The following is a 20,008-nucleotide window of genomic DNA, read 5'->3' as shown; positions in this document are numbered from 1 at the left end:
AGCAGAAGCTTCTGACCTTTCCTAGAACCAGAAAAGATAACAAATAGACTAGAAGTCTTCCTGAAATCTTTAGTAGCTTCAACATAATAATATTTCAAAGCTCTCACCACATCCAAAGAATGTAAGGATCTTTCCAAAGAATTCTTAGGATTAGGACACAAGGAAGGGACAACAATTTCTCTACTAATATTGTTGGAATTCACAACTTTAGGTAGGAATTTAAATGAAGTCTGCAAAACCGCCTTATCCTGATGAAAAATCAGAAAAGGAGACTCACAAGAAAGAGCAGATCATTCAGAAACTCTTCTAGCAGAAGAGATGGCCAAAAGGAACAACACTTTCCAAGAAAGTAGTTTAATGTCCAAAGAATGCATAGGCTCAAACGGAGGAGCCTGTAAAGCCTTTAAAACCAAATTAAGACTCCAGAGAGGAGAGATTGATTTAATGACAGGCTTGATACGCCTGTACAAAACAATGAATATCATTAAGTTTAGCAATTTTTCTGTGGAATAAGACAGAAAGAGCAGAAATTTGTCCTTTCAAAGAACTTGCAGACAAACCCTTATCCAAACCATCCTGAAGAAACTGCAAAATTCTAGGAATTCTAAAAGAATGCCAAGTGAATTTATGAGTAGAACACCATGAAATGTAAGTCTTCCAAACTCGATAATAAATCTTTCTAGAAACAGATTTACGAGCCTGCAACATAGTTTTAATTACTGAGTCAGAGAAACCTCTATGACTAAGCACTAAGCGTTCAATTTCCATACCTTCAAATTTAATGATTTGAGATCCTGATGGAAAAACGGACCTTGAGATAGAAGGTCTGGTCTTAACGGAAGTGGCCAAGGTTGGCAACTGGACATCCGAACAAGATGCGCATACCAAAACCTATGTGGCCACCAGCAGCACAAACGATTGTTTCATGATGATTTTGGAAATCACTCTTGGGAGAAGAACTAGAGGCGGAAAAATATAGACAGGTTGATAACTCCAAGGAAGTGTCAATGCATCCACTGCCTCCGCCTGAGGATCTCTGGACCTGAACAGGTACCTGGGAAGTTTCTTGTTTAGATGAGATGCCATCAGATCTATTTCTGGAAGCCCCCACATCTGAACAATATGAAAAAACACATCTGGGTGAAGAGACCGCTCTCCCGGATGTAAAGTCTGACGACTGAGATAATCCTCTTCCCAATTGTCTATACCTGGGATATGGACCGCAGAAATTAGACAGGAGCTGGATTCCGCCCAGGCAAGTATCCGAGATACTTCTTTCATAGTTTGGGGACTGTGAGTCCCACCCTGATGATTGACATATGCCAAAGTTGTGATATTGTCTGTCTGAAAACAAATGAACGGTTCGCTCTTCAAGAGTGGCCAAATCTGAAGAGCCCTGAAAATCGCACGGAGTTCCAAAATATTGATTGGTAATCTCGCCTCTTGAGATTTCCAAACCCCTTGTGCTGTCAGAGATCCCCAGACAGCTCCCCAACCTGAAAGACTCACATCTGTTGTGATCATGGTCCAGGTTGGACGAACAAAAGAGGCCCCTTGAACTATACGATGGTGATCTAACCACCAAGTCAGAGATAGTCGAACATTAGGATTTAAGGATATTAATTGTGATAGCCTTGTATAATCCCTGCACCATTGGTTCAGCATACAAAGCTGAAGAGGTCTCATGTGAAAACGAGCAAAGGGGATCGCGTCCGATGCTGCAGTCATGAGACCTAAAACCTCCATGCACATAGCTACTGAAGGGAATGACTGAGACTGAAGGTTCTGACAGGCTGCAACCAACTTCAAACGTCTTTTGTCTGTTAGAGACAAAATCATGGATACTGAATCTATCTGGAAACCTAAAAAGGTTACCCTTGTCTGAGGAATCAAAGAACCTTTTGGTAAATTGATCCTCCAACCATTTCTTCTGCAGAACGTAAAGGATGAGCAAGTACAAAGATATTGTCCGAATAAGGAAACACCGCAATAACCTTTGAAAAGATCCTTGGAGCTGTTGCTAGGCCAAAAGGAAGAGCAACAAATTGGTAATGCTTGTCTAGAAAAGAGAATCTTAGGAATGGATAGTGATCTCGATGAATCAGAATATGAAGATATGCATCCTGTAAGTCTATTATGGACATATAATGCCCTTGCTGAACAAAAGGAAGAAAAGTCCTTACAGTCACCATTTTGAATGTTGGTATTCTTACATAACGATTCAACATTTTTAGATCCAGAACTGGTCAGAATGAATTTTCTTTCTTTGGGACAATGAACAGATTTGAATAAAACCCCAGACCCTGTTCCTGAAAAGGAACCGGCACGATTACCCCAGAAGACTCCAGGTCTGAAACACACTTCAGGAAAGCCTGTGCTTTCTCGGGGTTCACTGGAATGCATGAGAGAAAGAAACTTCTCACAGGCGGTCTTACTCTGAAACCTATTCTGTACCCCTGAGAGACAATGTTCTGAATCCAATGATTTTGGACTGTATTTATCCAAACATCCTTGAAAATTTTTAGTCTGCCCCCTACCAGCTGAGCTGGAATGAGGGCCGCACCTTCATGCGGACTTGGGGGCTGGTTCTCTTAAATGGCTTGGATTTATTCCAGACTGAGGAAGGCTTCCAATTGGAAACAGATTCCTTAGGGGAAGGATTAGGTTTCTGTTCCTTATTCTGTCGAAAGGAACGAAAATGGTTAGAAGCTTTAAATTTACCCTTAGATTTTTTATCCTGAGGTAAAAAAAAAGCCCCCTTCCCCCAGTAACAGTTGAAATTATAGAATCCAACTGAGAACCAAATAATTTATTACCTTGGAAAGAAAGAGATAGCAACGTCGATTTAGAAGTCATATCAGTATTCCAAGATTTAAGCCATAAAGCTCTTCTAGCTAAAATAGCTAGACATATAGCTAACATCAATTCTGATTATATCAAAAATCTCATCACAAACAAAATTATTAGCATGTTGAATTAACTTAACAATGCTATACATATTATGGTCTGATACTTGTTGCGCTAAAGTTTCCAACCAAAAAGTTGAAGCAGCTGCAACATCAGCTAAAGAAATAGCAGGCCTAAGTAGATGACCTGAACATAAATAAGCCTTCCTTAGATAGGATTCAAGTTTCCTATCTAAAGGATCTTTAAAAGAAGTACTGTCTTCCATAGGAATAGTAGTATGCTTAGCAAGAGTAGAGATGGCCCCATCAGCTTTGGGGATCTTTTCCCAAAACTCCAATCTATCAGTAGGATACAATTTTTTAAACCTTGAAGAAGGAGTAAAAGAAGTACCCAGTCTATTCCATTCCTTTGAAATCATATCTGAAATAGCATCAGGAACTGGAAAAACCTCTGTAACAACAACATGAGGTTTATAAACCGAATTTAAACGTTTACTGGTTTTAGTATCAAGAGAACTAGACTCCTCTAAATCTAAAGCAATCAACACTTCCTTCAATAAAGAACGAATATACTCCATTTTAAATAAATACGAAGATTTGTCAGTGTCAATATCTGAGGCAGGATCCTCTGAATCAGACAGATCCTCATCAGAAATAGATAAATCAGTATGTTGTCGGTCATTTGAAAATTCATCAACAGTATGAGAAGTTTTAAAAGACCTTTTACGTTTATTAGAAGGCGAAATGGCAGACAAAGCCTTCTGAATGGAATCAGAGATAAATTCTCTCAAATTGACAGGAATATCCTGAACATTAGGATGGACCAGCAACAGGTAATACAACACTACTGATGGAAATATTCTCTGCATGTAACAGTTTATCATGACAGCTATTACAAACTGCAGCCGGAGGAACAGTTACTACAAGTTTACAACAAATGCACTTAGCTTTGGTAGAACCAATATCAGGCAGCAGGATTCCAGTAGTAGATTCTGAACAGGATCAGATTGAGACATCTTGCAATATGTAAGAGAAAAAACAACATATAAAGCAAAAACAGAATTTATGTTTACCTGATAAATTACTTTCTCCAACGGTGTGTCCGGTCCACGGCGTCATCCTTACTTGTGGGATATTCTCTTCCCCAACAGGAAATGGCAAAGAGCCCAGCAAAGCTGGTCACATGATCCCTCCTAGGCTCCGCCTACCCCAGTCATTCGACCGACGTTAAGGAGGAATATTTGCATAGGAGAAACCATATGATACCGTGGTGACTGTAGTTAAAGAAAATAAATTATCATACCTGATTAAAAAACCAGGGCGGGCCGTGGACCGGACACACCGTTGGAGAAAGTAATTTATCAGGTAAACATAAATTCTGTTTTCTCCAACATAGGTGTGTCCGGTCCACGGCGTCATCCTTACTTGTGGGAACCAATACCAAAGCTTTAGGACACGGATGAAGGGAGGGAGCAAATCAGGTCACCTAAATGGAAGGCACCACGGCTTGCAAAACCTTTCTCCCAAAAAATAGCCTCAGAAGAAGCAAAAGTATCAAACTTGTAAAATTTGGTAAAAGTGTGCAGTGAAGACCAAGTCGCTGCCCTACATATCTGATCAACAGAAGCCTCGTTCTTGAAGGCCCATGTGGAAGCCACAGCCCTAGTGGAATGAGCTGTGATTCTTTCAGGAGGCTGCCGTCCGGCAGTCTCGTAAGCCAATCTGATGATGCTTTTAATCCAAAAAGAGAGAGAGGTAGAAGTTGCTTTTTGACCTCTCCTGTTACCAGAATAAACAACAAACAAGGAAGATGTTTGTCTAAAATCCTTTGCAGCATCTAAATAGAATTTTAGAGCGCGAACAACATCCAAATTGTGCAACAAACGTTCCTTCTTCGAAACTGGTTTCGGACACAAAGAAGGCACGACTATCTCCTGGTTAATGTTTTTGTTAGAAACAACTTTTGGAAGAAAACCAGGTTTAGTACGTAAAACCACCTTATCTGCATGGAACACCAGATAAGGAGGAGAACACTGCAGAGCAGATAATTCTGAAACTCTTCTAGCGGAAGAAATTGCAGCCAAAAACAAAACTTTCCAAGATAATAACTTAATATCAACGGAATGTAAGGGTTCAAACGGAACCCCCTGAAGAACTGAAAGAACTAAGTTGAGACTCCAAGGAGGAGTCAAAGGTTTGTAAACAGGCTTGATTCTAACCAGAGCCTGAACAAAGGCTTGAACATCTGGCACAGCTGCCAGCTCTTTGTGAAGTAACACAGACAAGGCAGAAATCTGTCCCTTCAAGGAACTTGCAGATAATCCTTTCTCCAATCCTTCTTGAAGAAAGGATAGAATCCTAGGAATCTTTACCTTGTCCCAAGGGAATCCTTTAGATTCACACCAACAGATATATTTTTACCATATTTTGTGGTAAATTTTTCTAGTTACAGGCTTTCTGGCCTGAACAAGAGTATCAATAACAGAATCTGAGAACCCTCGCTTTGACAAGATCAAGCGTTCAATCTCCAAGCAGTCAGCTGGAGTAGGACCAGATTCGGATGTTCGAACGGACCTTGAACAAGAAGGTCTCGTCTCAAAGGTAGCTTCCATGGTGGAGCCGATGACATATTCACCAGATCTGCCTACCAAGTCCTCCGTGGTTACGCAGGAGCTATCAAGATCACCTACGCCCTCTCCTGATTGATCCTGGCTACCAGCCTGGGGATGAGAGGAAACGGCGGGAATACATAAGCTAGGTTGAAGGTCCAAGGTGCTACTAGTGCATCTACTAGAGTCGCCTTGGGATCCCTGGATCTGGACCCGTAGCAAGGAACCTTGAAGTTCTGACGAGAGGCCATCAGATCCATGTCTGGAATGCCCCACAGTTGAGTGATTTGGGCAAAGATTTCCGGATGGAGTTCCCACACCCCCGGATGCAATGTCTGACGAATCAGAAAATCCGCTTCCCAAGTTTCCACTCCTGGGATGTGGATTGCAGACAGGTGGCAGGAGCGAGTCTCCGCCCATTGAATGATTTTGGTCACTTATTCCATCGCCAGGGAACTCCTTGTTCCCCCCTGATGGTTGATGTACGCAACAGTCGTCATGTTGTCTGATTGAAACCGTATGAACTTGGCCCTCGCTAGCTGAGGCCAAGCCTTGAGAGCATTGAATATCGCTCTCAGTTCCAGAATATTTATCGGTAGAAGAGATTCTTCCCGAGACCAAAGACCCTGAGCTTTCAGGGATCCCCAGACCGCGCCCCAGCCCATCAGACTGGCGTCGGTCGTGACAATGACCCACTCTGGTCTGCGGGAGGTCACCCCTTGCGACAGGTTGTCCAGGGACAGCCACCAACGGAGTGAGTCTCTGGTCCTCTGGTTTACTTGTATCTTCGGAGACAAGTCTGTATAGTCCCCATTCCACTGACTGAGCATACACAATTGAAATGGTCTTAGATGAATGCGCGCAAAAGGAACTATGTCCATTGCCGCTACCATCAAACCTATCACTTCCATGCACTGCGCTATGGAAGGAAGAGGAACGGAATGAAGTATCCGACAAGAGTTTAGAAGTTTTGTTTTTCTGGTCTCTGTCAGAAAAATCCTCATTTCTAAGGAGTCTATTATTGTTCCCAAGAAGGGAACTCTTGTCGACGGAGATAGAGAACTCTTTTCCACGTTCACTTACCATCCGTGAGATCCGAGAAAGGCCAGGACTATGTCCGTGTGAGCCTTTGCTTGAGGAAGGGACGACGCTTGAATCAGAATGTCGTCCAAGTAAGGTACTACAGCAATGCCCCTTGGTCTTAGCACCGCCAGAAGGGACCCTAGTACCTTTGTGAAAATCCTTGGAACAGTGGCTAATCCGAAAGGAAGCGCCACGAACTGGTAATGCTTGTCCAGGAATGCGAACCTTAGGAACCGATGATGTTCCTTGTGGACAGGAATATGTAGATACGCATCCTTTAAATCCACCGTGGTCAAGAATTGACCTTCCTGGATGGAAGGATTGTTCGAATGGTTTCCATTTTGGACGATGGAACCTTGAGAAACTTGTTTAGGATCTTGAGATCTAAGATTGGTCTGAACGTTCCCTCTTTTTTGGGAACTACGAACAGATTGGAGTAGAACCCCATCCCTCGTTCTTTTAATGGAACAGGATGAATCACTTCCAGAAGATAACCTTGGAAGACTATTTCTAGCGCCCAAGGATCCAGAACATCTCTTGCCCAAGCCTGAGTGAAGAGAGAGAGTCTGCCCCCCACCAAATCCGGTCCCGGATCGGGGGCCCGCGTCTCATGCTGTCTTGGGAGCAGTGGCAGGTTTCTTGGCCTGCTTTCCTTTGTTCCAGCCTTGCCTTGGTCTCCAGGCTGGATTGGCTTGAGAAGTATTACCCTCCTGCTTAGAGGACGTAGCACTTGGGGCTGGTCCGTTTCTGCGAAAGGGACGAAAATTAGGTTTATTTTTGGCCTTGAAAGACCTATTCTGAGGAAGGGCGTGGCCCTTGCCCCCAGTGATATCAGTGATATCAGAGATAAAATCTTTCAAGTCAGTGTTTTCCCCTTGAAAGGAATGTCAAACAATTTGTTCTTGGAAGACGCATCCGCTGACCAAGATTTTAACCAAAGCGCTCTGCGCGCCACAATAGCAAACCCAGAATTTTTCGCCGCTAACCTAGCCAATTGCAAGGTGGCGTCTAGGGTGAAAGAATTAGCCAATTTAAGAGCACGAATTCTGTCCATAATCTCCTCATAAGAAGAAGAATTACTAATAATCGCCTTTTCTAGCTCATCGCACCAGAAACACGCGGCTGTAGTGACAGGGACAATGCATGCAATTGGTTGTAGAAGGTAACCTTGCTGAACAAACATCTTTTTTAGCAAACCTTCTAATTTTTTATCCATAGGATCTTGGAAAGCACAACTATCTTCTATGGGTATAGTGGTGCGCTTGTTTAGAGTAGAAACCGCCCCCTCGACCTTGGGGACTGTCTGCCATAAGTCCTTTCTGGGGTCGACTATAGGAAACAATTTTTTAAATATGGGGGGAGGTACGAAAGGTACACCGGGCCTGTCCCATTCTTTATTAACAATGTACGCCACCCGCTTGAGTATAGGAAAAGCTTCGGGGGGCCCCGGGACCTCTAGGAACTTGACCATTTTACATAGTGTTTCTGGAATGACCAGATAATCACAATCATCCAAATTGGATAACACCTCCATAAGCAGAGCGCGGAGATGTTCCAACTTAAATTTAAAAGTAATCACATCAGGTTCAGCTTGTTGAGAAATTTTTCCTGAATCTGAAATTTCTCCCTCAGACAAAACCTCCCTGGCCCCCTCAGACTGGTGTAGGGGCCCTTCAGAAACAATATCATCAGCGTCCTCATGCTCTTCAGTATTTTCTAAAACAGAGCAGTCGCGCTTTCGCTGATAAGTGGGCATATTGGCTAAAATGTTTTGATAGAATTATCCATTACAGTGCATAGTAAGGAGTATTGGCGCGCTAGATGTACTAGGGGCCTCCTGTATGGGCAAAACTGGTGTAGACGAAGGAGGGGATGATGCAGTACCATGCTTACTCCCCTCACTTGAGGAATCATCTTGGGCATCATTTTTACTAAAAAATTTTATGACATAAATCACATCTATTTAAATGAGAAGGAACCTTGGCTTCCCCACATTCAGAACACAGTCTGGTAGTTCAGACATGTTAAACAGGCATAAACTTGATAACAAAGCACAAAAAACGTTTTAAAATAAAACCGTTACTGTCACTTTAAATTTTAAACTGAACACACTTTATTACTGCAATTGCGAAAAAGTATGAAGGAATTGTTCAAAATTCACCAAAATTTCACCACAGTGTCTTAAAGCCTTAAAAGTATTGCACACCAAATTTGGAAGCTTTAACCCTTAAAATAACGGAACCGGAGCCGTTTTTATATTTAACCCCTTTACAGTCCCTGGAATCTGCTTTGCTGAGACCCAACCAAGCCCAAAGGGGAATACGATACCAAATAATGCCTTCAGAAAGACTTTTCTATGTATCAGAGCTCCACACACATGCAGCTGCATGTCATGCTGTTCTCAAAAACAAGTGCGCCATACCGGCGCGAAAATGAGGCTCTGACTATGATTAGGGAAAGCCCCAATAGAATAAAGTGTCTAAAACAGTGCCTGCCGATATTATTTTACAAAAAATACCCAGATTAAATGATTCCTCAAGGCTAAATATGTGAAAATATGATCGATTTAGCCCAGAAAATGTCTACAGTCTTAATAAGCCCTTGTGAAGCCCTTATTTACTGTGTGAATAAAAATGGCTTACCGGATCCCATAGGGAAAATGACAGCTTCCAGCATTACATCGTCTTGTTAGAATGTGTCATACCTCAAGCAGCAAAAGACTGCTCACTGTTCCCCCAACTGAAGTTAATTCCTCTCAACAGTCCTGTGTGGAACAGCCATGGATTTTAGTAACGGTTGCTAAAATCATTTTCCTCATACAAACAGAAATCTTCATCTCTTTTCTGTTTCAGAGTAAATAGTACATACCAGCACTATTTTAAAATAACAAACTCTTGATTGAATAATAAAAACTACAGTTAAACACTAAAAAACTCTAAGCCATCTCCGTGGAGATGTTGCCTGTACAACGGCAAAGAGAATGACTGGGGTAGGCGGAGCCTAGGAGGGATCATGTGACCAGCTTTGCTGGGCTCTTTGCCATTTCCTGTTGGGGAAGAGAATATCCCACAAGTAAGGATGACGCCGTGGACCGGACACACCTATGTTGGAGAAATTATCTATTTCCTTATATGACAGTTTTAGGAATGGGAAAAAATGCAAACAGAATAGGCCTCTGACAAGAAAAAAAAAAGGATCAGAGGCAAAAGGAAATGAAGTCTTAAATAATGACAAACAGTTTGGCGACAAGTATGACGCCCACAACTGAAAATATTTTTTGCCGCAACAAACATGAGCGTCATAGATGACGCAACCTCGTGAAAAGATTCGGCGTCAACTAAGACCCTGGAAATGACGAATTTTTTGTATACAAACGTAATTCTCGCGCCAAAAAAGTCTTGCGCCAAGAATGACACAATAAAACATAATTTATGCTTACCTGATAAATTCCTTTCTTCTGTTGTGTGATCAGTCCACGGGTCATCATTACTTCTGGGATATAACTCCTCCCCAACAGGAAATGCAAGAGGATTCACCCAGCAGAGCTGCATATAGCTCCTCCCCTCTACGTCAGTCCCAGTCATTCGACCAAGAATCAACGAGAAAGGAGTAACCAAGGGTGAAGTGGTGACTGGAGTATAATTTAAAAGATATTTACCTGCCTTAAAACAGGGCGGGCCGTGGACTGATCACACAACAGAAGAAAGGAATTTATCAGGTAAGCATAAATTATGTTTTCTTCTGTTATGTGTGATCAGTCCACGGGTCATCATTACTTCTGGGATACCAATACCAAAGCAAAAGTACACGGATGACGGGAGGGATAGGCAGGCTCATTATACAGAAGGAACCACTGCCTGAAGAACCTTTCTCCCAAAAATAGCCTCCGAAGAAGCAAAAGTGTCAAATTTGTAAAATTTGGAAAAAGTATGAAGCGAAGACCAAGTTGCAGCCTTGCAAATCTGTTCAACAGAGGCCTCATTCTTAAAGGCCCAAGTGGAAGCCACAGCTCTAGTGGAGTGAGCTGTAATTCTTTCAGGAGGCTGCTGTCCAGCAGTCTCATAGGCTAAACGTATTATGCTACGAAGCCAAAAAGAGAGAGAGGTAGCAGAAGCTTTTTGACCTCTCCTCTGTCCAGAATAAACGACAAACAGGGAAGAAGTTTGGCGAAAATCTTTAGTTGCCTGCAAGTAGAACTTGAGGGCACGAACTACATCCAGATTGTGTAGAAGACGTTCCTTCTTTGAAGAAGGATTTGGACACAAGGATGGAACAACAATCTCTTGATTGATATTCCTGTTAGTGACTACCTTAGGTAAGAACCCAGGTTTAGTACGCAGAACTACCTTGTCTGAGTGAAAAATCAGATAAGGAGAATCACAATGTAAGGCTGATAACTCAGAGACTCTTCGAGCCGAAGAAATAGCCATTAAAAACAGAACTTTCCAAGATAACAATTTTATATCAATGGAATGAAGGGGTTCAAACGGAACACCCTGTAAAACGTTAAGAACTAAGTTTAAACTCCATGGCGGAGCAACAGCTTTAAACACAGGCTTGATCCTAGCTAAAGCCTGACAAAAGGCCTGGACGTCTGGATTTTCTGACAGACGCCTGTGTAACAAGATGGACAGAGCTGAAATCTGTCCCTTTAATGAACTAGCTGATAGACCCTTTTCTAAACCTTCTTGTAGAAAGGACAATATCCTAGCGATCCTAACCTTACTCCAAGAGTAACCTTTGGATTCGCACCAGTATAGGTATTTACGCCATATTTTATGGTAAATCCTTCTGGTAACAGGCTTCCTAGCCTGGATCAGGGTATCAATAACCGACTCAGAAAAACCACGTTTTGATAAAATCAAGCGTTCAATTTCCAAGCAGTCAGCTTCAGAGAAGTTAGATTTTGATGTTTGAATGGACCCTGTATCAGAAGGTCCTGTCTTAGAGGTAGAGACCAAGGTGGACAGGATGACATGTCCACTAGATCTGCATACCAAGTCCTGCGTGGCCATGCAGGCGCTATTAGAATCACTGATGCTCTCTCCTGTTTGATTTTGGCAATCAATCGAGGAAGCAGCGGGAAGGGTGGGAACACATAAGCCATCCCGAAGTTCCAAGGTGCTGTCAAAGCATCTATCAGAACCGCTCCCGGATCCCTGGATCTGGACCCGTAGAGAGGAAGTTTGGCGTTCTGGCGAGACGCCATGAGATCTATCTCTGGTTTGCCCCAACGTCGAAGTATTTGGGCAAAGACCTCCGGATGAAGTTCCCACTCCCCCGGATGAAAAGTCTGGCGACTCAAGAAATCCGCCTCCCAGTTCTCCACTCCCGGGATGTGGATTGCTGATAGGTGGCAAGAGTGAGACTCTGCCCAGCGAATTATCTTTGATACTTCCATCATTGCTAGGGAGCTTCTTGTCCCTCCCTGATGGTTGATGTAAGCTACAGTCGTGATGTTGTCCGACTGAAACCTGATGAACCCCCGAGTTGTTAATTGGGGCCAAGCCAGAAGGGCATTGAGAACTGCTCTCAATTCCAGGATGTTTATTGGAAGGAGACTCTCCTCCTGATTCCATAGTCCCTGAGCCTTCAGAGAATTCCAGACAGCGCCCCAACCTAGTAGGCTGGCGTCTGTTGTTACAATTGTCCAGTCTGGCCTGCTGAATGGCATCCCCCTGGACAGGTGTGGCCGATAAAGCCACCATAGAAGAGAATTTCTGGTCTCTTGATTCAGATTCAGAGTAGGGGACAAATCTGAGTAATCCCCATTCCACTGACTTAGCATGCACAATTGCAGCGGTCTGAGGTGTAGGCGTGCAAAAGGTACTATGTCCATTGCCGCTACCATTAAGCCGATCACCTCCATGCATTGAGCTACTGACGGGTGTTGAATGGAATGAAGGACACGGCATGCATTTTGAAGTTTTGTTAACCTGTCTTCTGTCAGGTAAATCTTCATTTCTACAGAATCTATAAGAGTCCCCAAGAATGGAACTCTTGTGAGAGGAAAAAGAGAACTCTTCTTTTCGTTCACTTTCCATCCATGCGACCTTAGAAATGCCAGAACTAACTCTGTATGAGACTTGGCAGTTTGAAAGCTTGAAGCTTGTATTAGAATGTCGTCTAGGTACGGAGCTACCGAAATCCCTCGCGGTCTTAGTACCGCCAAAAGGGCACCCAGAACCTTTGTGAAGATTCTTGGAGCCGTAGCCAATCCGAATGGAAGAGCTACAAACTGGTAGTGCCTGTCTAAGAAGGCAAACCTTAGATACCGGTGATGATCTTTGTGAATCGGTATGTGAAGGTAAGCATCTTTTAAATCCACTGTGGTCATGTACTGACCCTTTTGGATCATGGGTAAGATTGTCCGAATAGTTTCCATTTTGAACGATGGAACTCTTAGGAATTTGTTTAGAATCTTTAAATCTAAGATTGGCCTGAAAGTTCCCTCTTTTTTGGGAACTACAAACAGGTTTGAGTAGAACCCTTGTCCTTGTTCCGACCGCGGAACCGGATGGATCACTCCCATTAATAACAGATCTTGTACACAGCGTAGAAACGCTTCTTTCTTTATCTGGTTTGTTGACAACCTTGACAGATGAAATCTCCCTCTTGGGGGAGATAATTTGAAGTCTAGAAGGTATCCCTGAGATATGATCTCTAGCGCCCAGGGATCCTGAACATCTCTTGCCCAGGCCTGGGCGAAGAGAGAAAGTCTGCCCCCCACTAGATCCGGTCCCGGATCGGGGGCTCTCGGTTCATGCTGTCTTTGGGGCAGCAGCAGGTTTCCTGGCCTGCTTGCTCTTGTTCCAGGACTGGTTAGGCTTCCAGCCTTGCCTGTAACGAGCAACGGCTCCCTCCTGTTTTGGTGCAGTGGAGGTTGATGCTGCTCCTGTTTTGAAATTCCGAAAGGGACGAAAATTAGACTGTCTAGCCTTAGCTTTGGCTTTGTCTTGAGGTAGGGCGTGGCCCTTACCTCCTGTAATGTCAGCGATAATTTCTTTCAAACCGGGCCCAAATAAAGACTGCCCCTTGAAAGGTATATTAAGTAATTTGGACTTAGAAGTAACATCAGCTGACCAGGATTTTAGCCACAGCGCCCTACGTGCCTGTATGGCGAATCCTGAGTTCTTAGCCGTAAGTTTGGTTAAATGTACTACGGCCTCCGAAATGAATGAATTAGCTAGTTTAAGGACTCTAAGCCTGTCCGTAATGTCGTCTAGCGTAGATGAACTAAGGTTCTCTTCCAGAGACTCAATCCAAAATGCTGCCGCAGCCGTAATCGGCGCGATACATGCAAGGGGTTGCAATATAAAACCTTGTTGAACAAACATTTTCTTAAGGTAACCCTCTAATTTTTTATCCATTGGATCTGAAAAAGCACAGCTATCCTCCACCGGGATAGTGGTACGCTTAGCTAAAGTAGAAACTGCTCCCTCCACCTTAGGGACCGTTTGCCATAAGTCCCGAGTGGTGGTGTCTATTGGAAACATCTTTCTAAATATTGGAGGGGGTGAGAACGGCACACCGGGTCTATCCCACTCCTTAGTAACAATTTCAGTTAGTCTCTTAGGTATAGGAAAAACGTCAGTACTCGCCGGTACCGCAAAGTATTTATCCAACCTACACAGTTTCTCTGGTATTGCAACGGTGTTACAATCATTGAGAGCTGCTAAGACCTCCCCTAGTAATACACGGAGGTTCTCCAATTTAAATTTAAAATTTGAAATATCTGAATCCAATCTGTTTGGATCAGAACCGTCACCTACAGAATGAAGCTCTCCGTCCTCATGCTCTGCAAGCTGTGACGCAGTATCAGACATGGCCCTAGTATTGTCAGCGCACTCTGTTCTCACCCCAGAGTGATCACGCTTGCCTCTTAGTTCTGGTAATTTAGACAAAACTTCAGTCATAACAGTAGCCATATCTTGTAATGTTATCTGTAATGGCCGCCCAGATGTACTAGGCGCCATAATATCACGCACCTCCCGGGCGGGAGATGCAGGTACTGCCGCGTGAGGCGAGTTAGTCGGCATAACTCTCCCCTCGCTGTTTGGTGAAATTTGTTCAAATTGTACAGATTGACTTTTATTTAAAGTAGCATCAATACAGTTAGTACATAAATTTCTATTGGGCTCCACCTTGGCATTGGAACAAATGACACAGATATCTTCCTCTGAGTCAGACATGTTTAACACACTAGCAATAAACTTGCAACTTGGTTATAATCTTTTTTAGCAAAAACGTACTGTGCCTCAAAGAGGTACTAAACGATTAAATGACAGTTGAAATAATGAACTGAAAAATAGTTATAGCATCAAACTTTAAACAACACAACTTTTAGCAAAGGTTTGTTCCCATTAGAAAAATAACAATAATTAAATTTGACATAAAAATTACAGAGCAACGTTTTTATTCACAGTCAATATAAAATTCTCACAGCTCTGCTGAGAGAATCTACCTCCCTCTAAAGAAGTTTGAAGACCCCTGAGATCTGTCAGAGATGAACCGGATCATGCAGGAAATATAAGAGTAACTGACTGGAATTTTTTGATGCGTAGCAAAGAGCGCCAAAAACGGCCCCTCCCCCTCACACACAGCAGTGAAGAGAAACGAAACTGTCATAATTAAAACCAAACAACTGCCAAGTGGAAAATAATGCCCAAATATTTATTCACTCAGTACCTCAGAAATGTAAACGATTCTACATTCCAGCAAAAACGTTTAACATGATAAATACTTATTAAAAAGATTAGTGACTTTTAACAGAGTAGTTCCGGTGAAATACCATCCCCAGAATACTGAAGTGTATACATACATGTCATTATAACGGTATGGCAGGATTTTCTCATCAATTCCATTCAGAAAATAAAAACTGCTACATACCTCAATGCAGATTCATCTGCCCGCTGTCCCCTGATCTGAAGCTTTTACCTCCCTCAGATGGCCGAGAACAGCAATATGATCTTAACTACTCCGGTTAAAATCATAGTAAAAAACTCTGGTAGATTCTTCCTCAAACTCTGCCAGAGAAGTAATAACACGCTCCGGTGCTATTGTAAAATAACAAACTTTTGATTGAAGTCATAAAAACTAAGTATAATCACCATAGTCCTCTCACACATCCTATCTAGTCGTTGGGTGCAAGAGAATGACTGGGACTGACGTAGAGGGGAGGAGCTATATGCAGCTCTGCTGGGTGAATCCTCTTGCATTTCCTGTTGGGGAGGAGTTATATCCCAGAAGTAATGATGACCCGTGGACTGATCACACATAACAGAAGAAATTATAGCATTTTGCGCTCACGCGATCCTAATACAGCCCGCAATTTAGAAAAAATAATCAATTTGAAAACCTCAGGTACATTTTTTTTTTTAATGCATTTCCCAAATATGAAACTGACAGTCTCCAAAAAAGGAAATATACTGATAAACCTGAATCATAGCAAATATAAGTATAAACATATATTTATATATCAGTAGAGGTAATGGTATATAAGAGTATATTGTCGATCTGAAAAGGGAGGTAGGAGATGAATCTCTACGACCGATAACAGAGAACCTATGAAATAGATCCCCATTAGGATGACGATTGTATTCAATAGGTAATACTCCCTTCACATCCCTCTGACATTCACTGTACTCTGAGAGGAACCGGGCTTCAAAATGAAGCGCATGTCAACGTAGAAATATTAGCACAAACTTACTTCACCACCTCCATAGGAGGCAAAGTTTGTAAAACTGAATTGTGGGTGTGGTGAGGGGTGTATTTATAGGCATTTTGAGGTTTGGGAAACTTTTCCCCTCCTGGTAGGATTGTATATCCCATACGTCACTAGCTCATGGACTCTTGCCAATTACATGAAAGAAAACAATAAATCTGATCCCATTTTTTTCAACTTGAACGAGAATTTTGGAAATATGGGAATCGAGACCTATGTGTTTCACTATTTTTTAGGCATTCGTCATTTCTGACGTAAGAAGAGGTTTCCGACGGCCGGGAGAATCGCTGGAGTGGCTTTCAGGATTAAAAAGGTACGTTTTTGAAGAAAAGGAGTGAAATGTCAATTTTGATGAATTAAAGTCCCTTGTTTTTAATAGGTTTATTAAAAAACGGACACTAATTCATCGAAATTAACCTTCACTTTAATGATTTAGATAGATCACGCAATAAAAAATAAAAAAAAAACTCCAATTAATTTATCGAAATGTGCACAACTCTTTTACATTCACACTACTGAGAACGAGCAAGAGAAAACAGTGAATGCAATTGGCTGATGACTTTCACGATACAGGGGGAGGGGAAAATTAAAGTAACTGAAAATTTTCAGAAAACAAGACCATTGCAATAATTAAAAGGTATAGTCTAGTCAAAACTAAACTTTTATGATTCTTTAAAACAAATGCATAATAAGAATATGATGCAGTGGAACTTAAAGGGATAGTCTAGTCAAAATTAAACTTTCATGATTCAGATAGAGCATGCAATTTTAAGCAACTTTCTAATTTACTCCTATTTTTTCTTTGTTCTCTTGCTATCTTTATTTGAATGTACGCTTATGAGCCAGACCATTTTTGGTTTAGCACCTGGGTAGCGCTTGCTGGCTACATTTAGACACCAATCAGAAAGTGCTACCCAGGTGTTGAACAAAAATGGGCCGGCGCCTATGCTTACATTCTTGCTTTTTTAAATAAAGATAGCAAGAGAACGAAGAAAAATTGATAATAGGAGTAAATTATTATTTTTTCAGTATAAAGTTCCTTTTAATGAAATCCTGTATAGATGTGTGTAGACAGGGAGCGCTTGGTTATGCTGGGAGTAGTGTATATACTGCATAATATCAATAGACTGATTTGTATTGTATGCAGTCCTAAAGTATGTAAATCTACACACACAAAAAAACAAAAACATTCCACAACCTCATAATATTGGGAGCACTATTTTAACTTATAGTAAGTAGATTTGCTACTTAAAGGGACAGTATACACCAATGTTCATATAACTGTATGTAATAGACACTACTATAAAGCGGAATATTCACATATAGATACCGATATAAAAATCAAGTAAAAAAAACTTATTTAGAAGCTCCCAGTTTAGCACTGTTGATAAGGTTAGGCTGTGACACCCACTGAAGGGGCTGAGAGCAGACCATCCCCCCTCCTCTCCCCTGCATATGAAAAGACTCATTATACAAATAAAAGCAAGCAGGAGTCTGTAGACATCAGTATACATCTAAAACTATAGGGCTTGGTTGGTAGTCTGAAAATCAGCATAATGTTATTTAAAAATAAGTAAAACTATACAGTGTTACAAAAACACTCCCAGATGGGCTATATAAATAGATCACCTACAAATCATTTGTGCAAAGACAAATCTAGTGTACAATGTCCCTTTAAAGAATATAAGAACATATAAGAATATAGTTGGTGTAGTATGGGGGAAAAAAAAAAAGTTTTACCTTTTATTGTCTGTTCCAGATTTTCCAAATAAAATTTGTACTGGCTGACGAGACCTTCTTCAAATTCTCGCAACCTCTGAGTTTCTTTTTTTACCTGTTTGTTCACAAATTAGATTTTTGTAAAGCACATTAAACAGTTATAGAAAGATGTCATCAATATTACAGTAGCAGCTCTATATTTATAAATACATATTTATAATTTGTTAACCTAAAAGGCCACAGGGGAAAAAAATTGCACTGGGCTAAATAACAGGCTTCCCATAAAGTCAAATCAATATTTATAAAGAACCAGAACTTAAAGGGACACTAGAATCAAAATTAAAGGGATAGTAAAGACCAAATTAAACTTTCATGATTCAAAAAGGGCATGTGATCTTAAACAACTTTCTAATTTAATTTAATCATCAAATTTGCTTTGTTCTCTTGTTATTCTTAGTTGAAGCGTAATACTAGGTAGGCTCATATGCTAATTTCTAAGCCCTTGAAGGCCACCTCTTATCTGAATGCATTTGACAGTTTTTCACAGCTAGAGGGCATTACTTCATGTGTTTCATATAGATAACACTGTGCTCATGCACGTAAAGTTATTTAAGAGTCAGCACTAATTGTCTGAAATGCAAGTCTGTCAAAAGATCTGAGATGAGGGAGCAGTCTGCAGAGGCTTAGATACAAGGTAATCACAGGTATAAAGTATTTATAGAACAGTGTTGGTTATGCAAAGCTGGGGAATGGTAAATAAAGGGATTATTTATATTTTTAAAACAATAACATTTTCGGAGTTTAGAAAAAGAAGGAAGCCTTGGAGCCGGAAATTTTGAAAGTAAAAAGTCCACTTTATTTTTTTCAACGTATGTTAAAATAACACCACAAGCCAGGTAAGTAGTAGGATTAACAGATGTAAATCCTACTTCCTACCTGGCTTGTGTTGTTGTTATTTTAACATACATTGAAGAAATAAAGTGGACTTTTTACTTACAAAATTTCCGGCTCCAAGGCTTCCTTCTTTTTCTATTTTGCCTTGCGGACTACGAGGAGTCCTTTTTGCCGAGGATCCGGATTTCCCTGACGCCACTGGAGTTCCATCTGATGATTGATATAGAAGGCACTATTTGGATTGGCTGCTTTCCCCCACATGTTCATGGAGACACGTCATGTCATTAGTAACAGACCCAGCAACAGCCGGAAGTGAGACCGCAGGAACAGCAAGAATCTTAACGAGAGGTAATAATTCCACACCGAAGCTGTGGTTACCCAGAAGCAATACAAGTATCGCTATAGCTCTGAGGTATCTTCCTTATTAGCGGTGAAGCAGAGGTAACAGACGGGTGAATTACTCACCCTTTCGCATGTTGGATGTTACTGTAACATTACAGGTGATGACTACCATTGTGGGGAATACCATGTGCTTAATATATTTCCATTTCCATATTGGGGGACTTTATGTTTAACTCATTGCTTGCATCATCGTTTGTAATGATACATTGAGCGATATTCATCAGCATTGCTATTAATGTGGATTATCTCAGTTGTATAGGAATATTTTTCTCTTATTTTTGGCGTTTACTATCCCTTTAATCTTTAATGATTCAAATAGAACATGCAATAAAAGAATTGAAAAAAATAAAGTACCAGTTTGCATCCATTATCAAAATGTGCACAAATCTTTTTATATGTGCACTTTCAGATGCACTAGATCCTATTAAGTAGACATATACATTCTTTGCATTCGGGTAACAACAAATGCCAAATATGGCAGGCGCCAGCTGCATTCAACTCTTTTTTAAGCCGGATATCTTAGCCCGAAAGTGACAAAAATATCTGTAAAAAAAAAAAAAAAAAAAAAAAAAGACCTTTGTGTGTTGCATTTTCACACATAGATAACTGGCTGCGAAAAGAGCCAAATGGCACTGGAGGCTGCTATATTAGGCTCTCTTAGTTTACTACTA

General features: G+C 41.3%; 1 protein-coding gene across 1 annotated transcript in view; it reads right to left on the bottom strand.

Moving 5' to 3' along the window:
* NOC3L (NOC3 like DNA replication regulator) overlaps positions 1-20,008 on the bottom strand; it is a 179,314-nt gene that overhangs the window by 114,213 nt on the left and 45,093 nt on the right. The window contains exon 8 of the mRNA XM_053692316.1: positions 18,063-18,156. Coding sequence (XP_053548291.1) covers positions 18,063-18,156 — 94 coding nt within the window. The remainder of the gene's footprint in view (positions 1-18,062; positions 18,157-20,008) is intronic.

Source organism: Bombina bombina, chromosome 9, assembly GCF_027579735.1.
Source record: "Bombina bombina isolate aBomBom1 chromosome 9, aBomBom1.pri, whole genome shotgun sequence".
Taxonomy (NCBI): Eukaryota; Metazoa; Chordata; class Amphibia; order Anura; family Bombinatoridae; genus Bombina; species Bombina bombina.
This window is presented reverse-complemented; position numbering and strand designations above follow the sequence as displayed.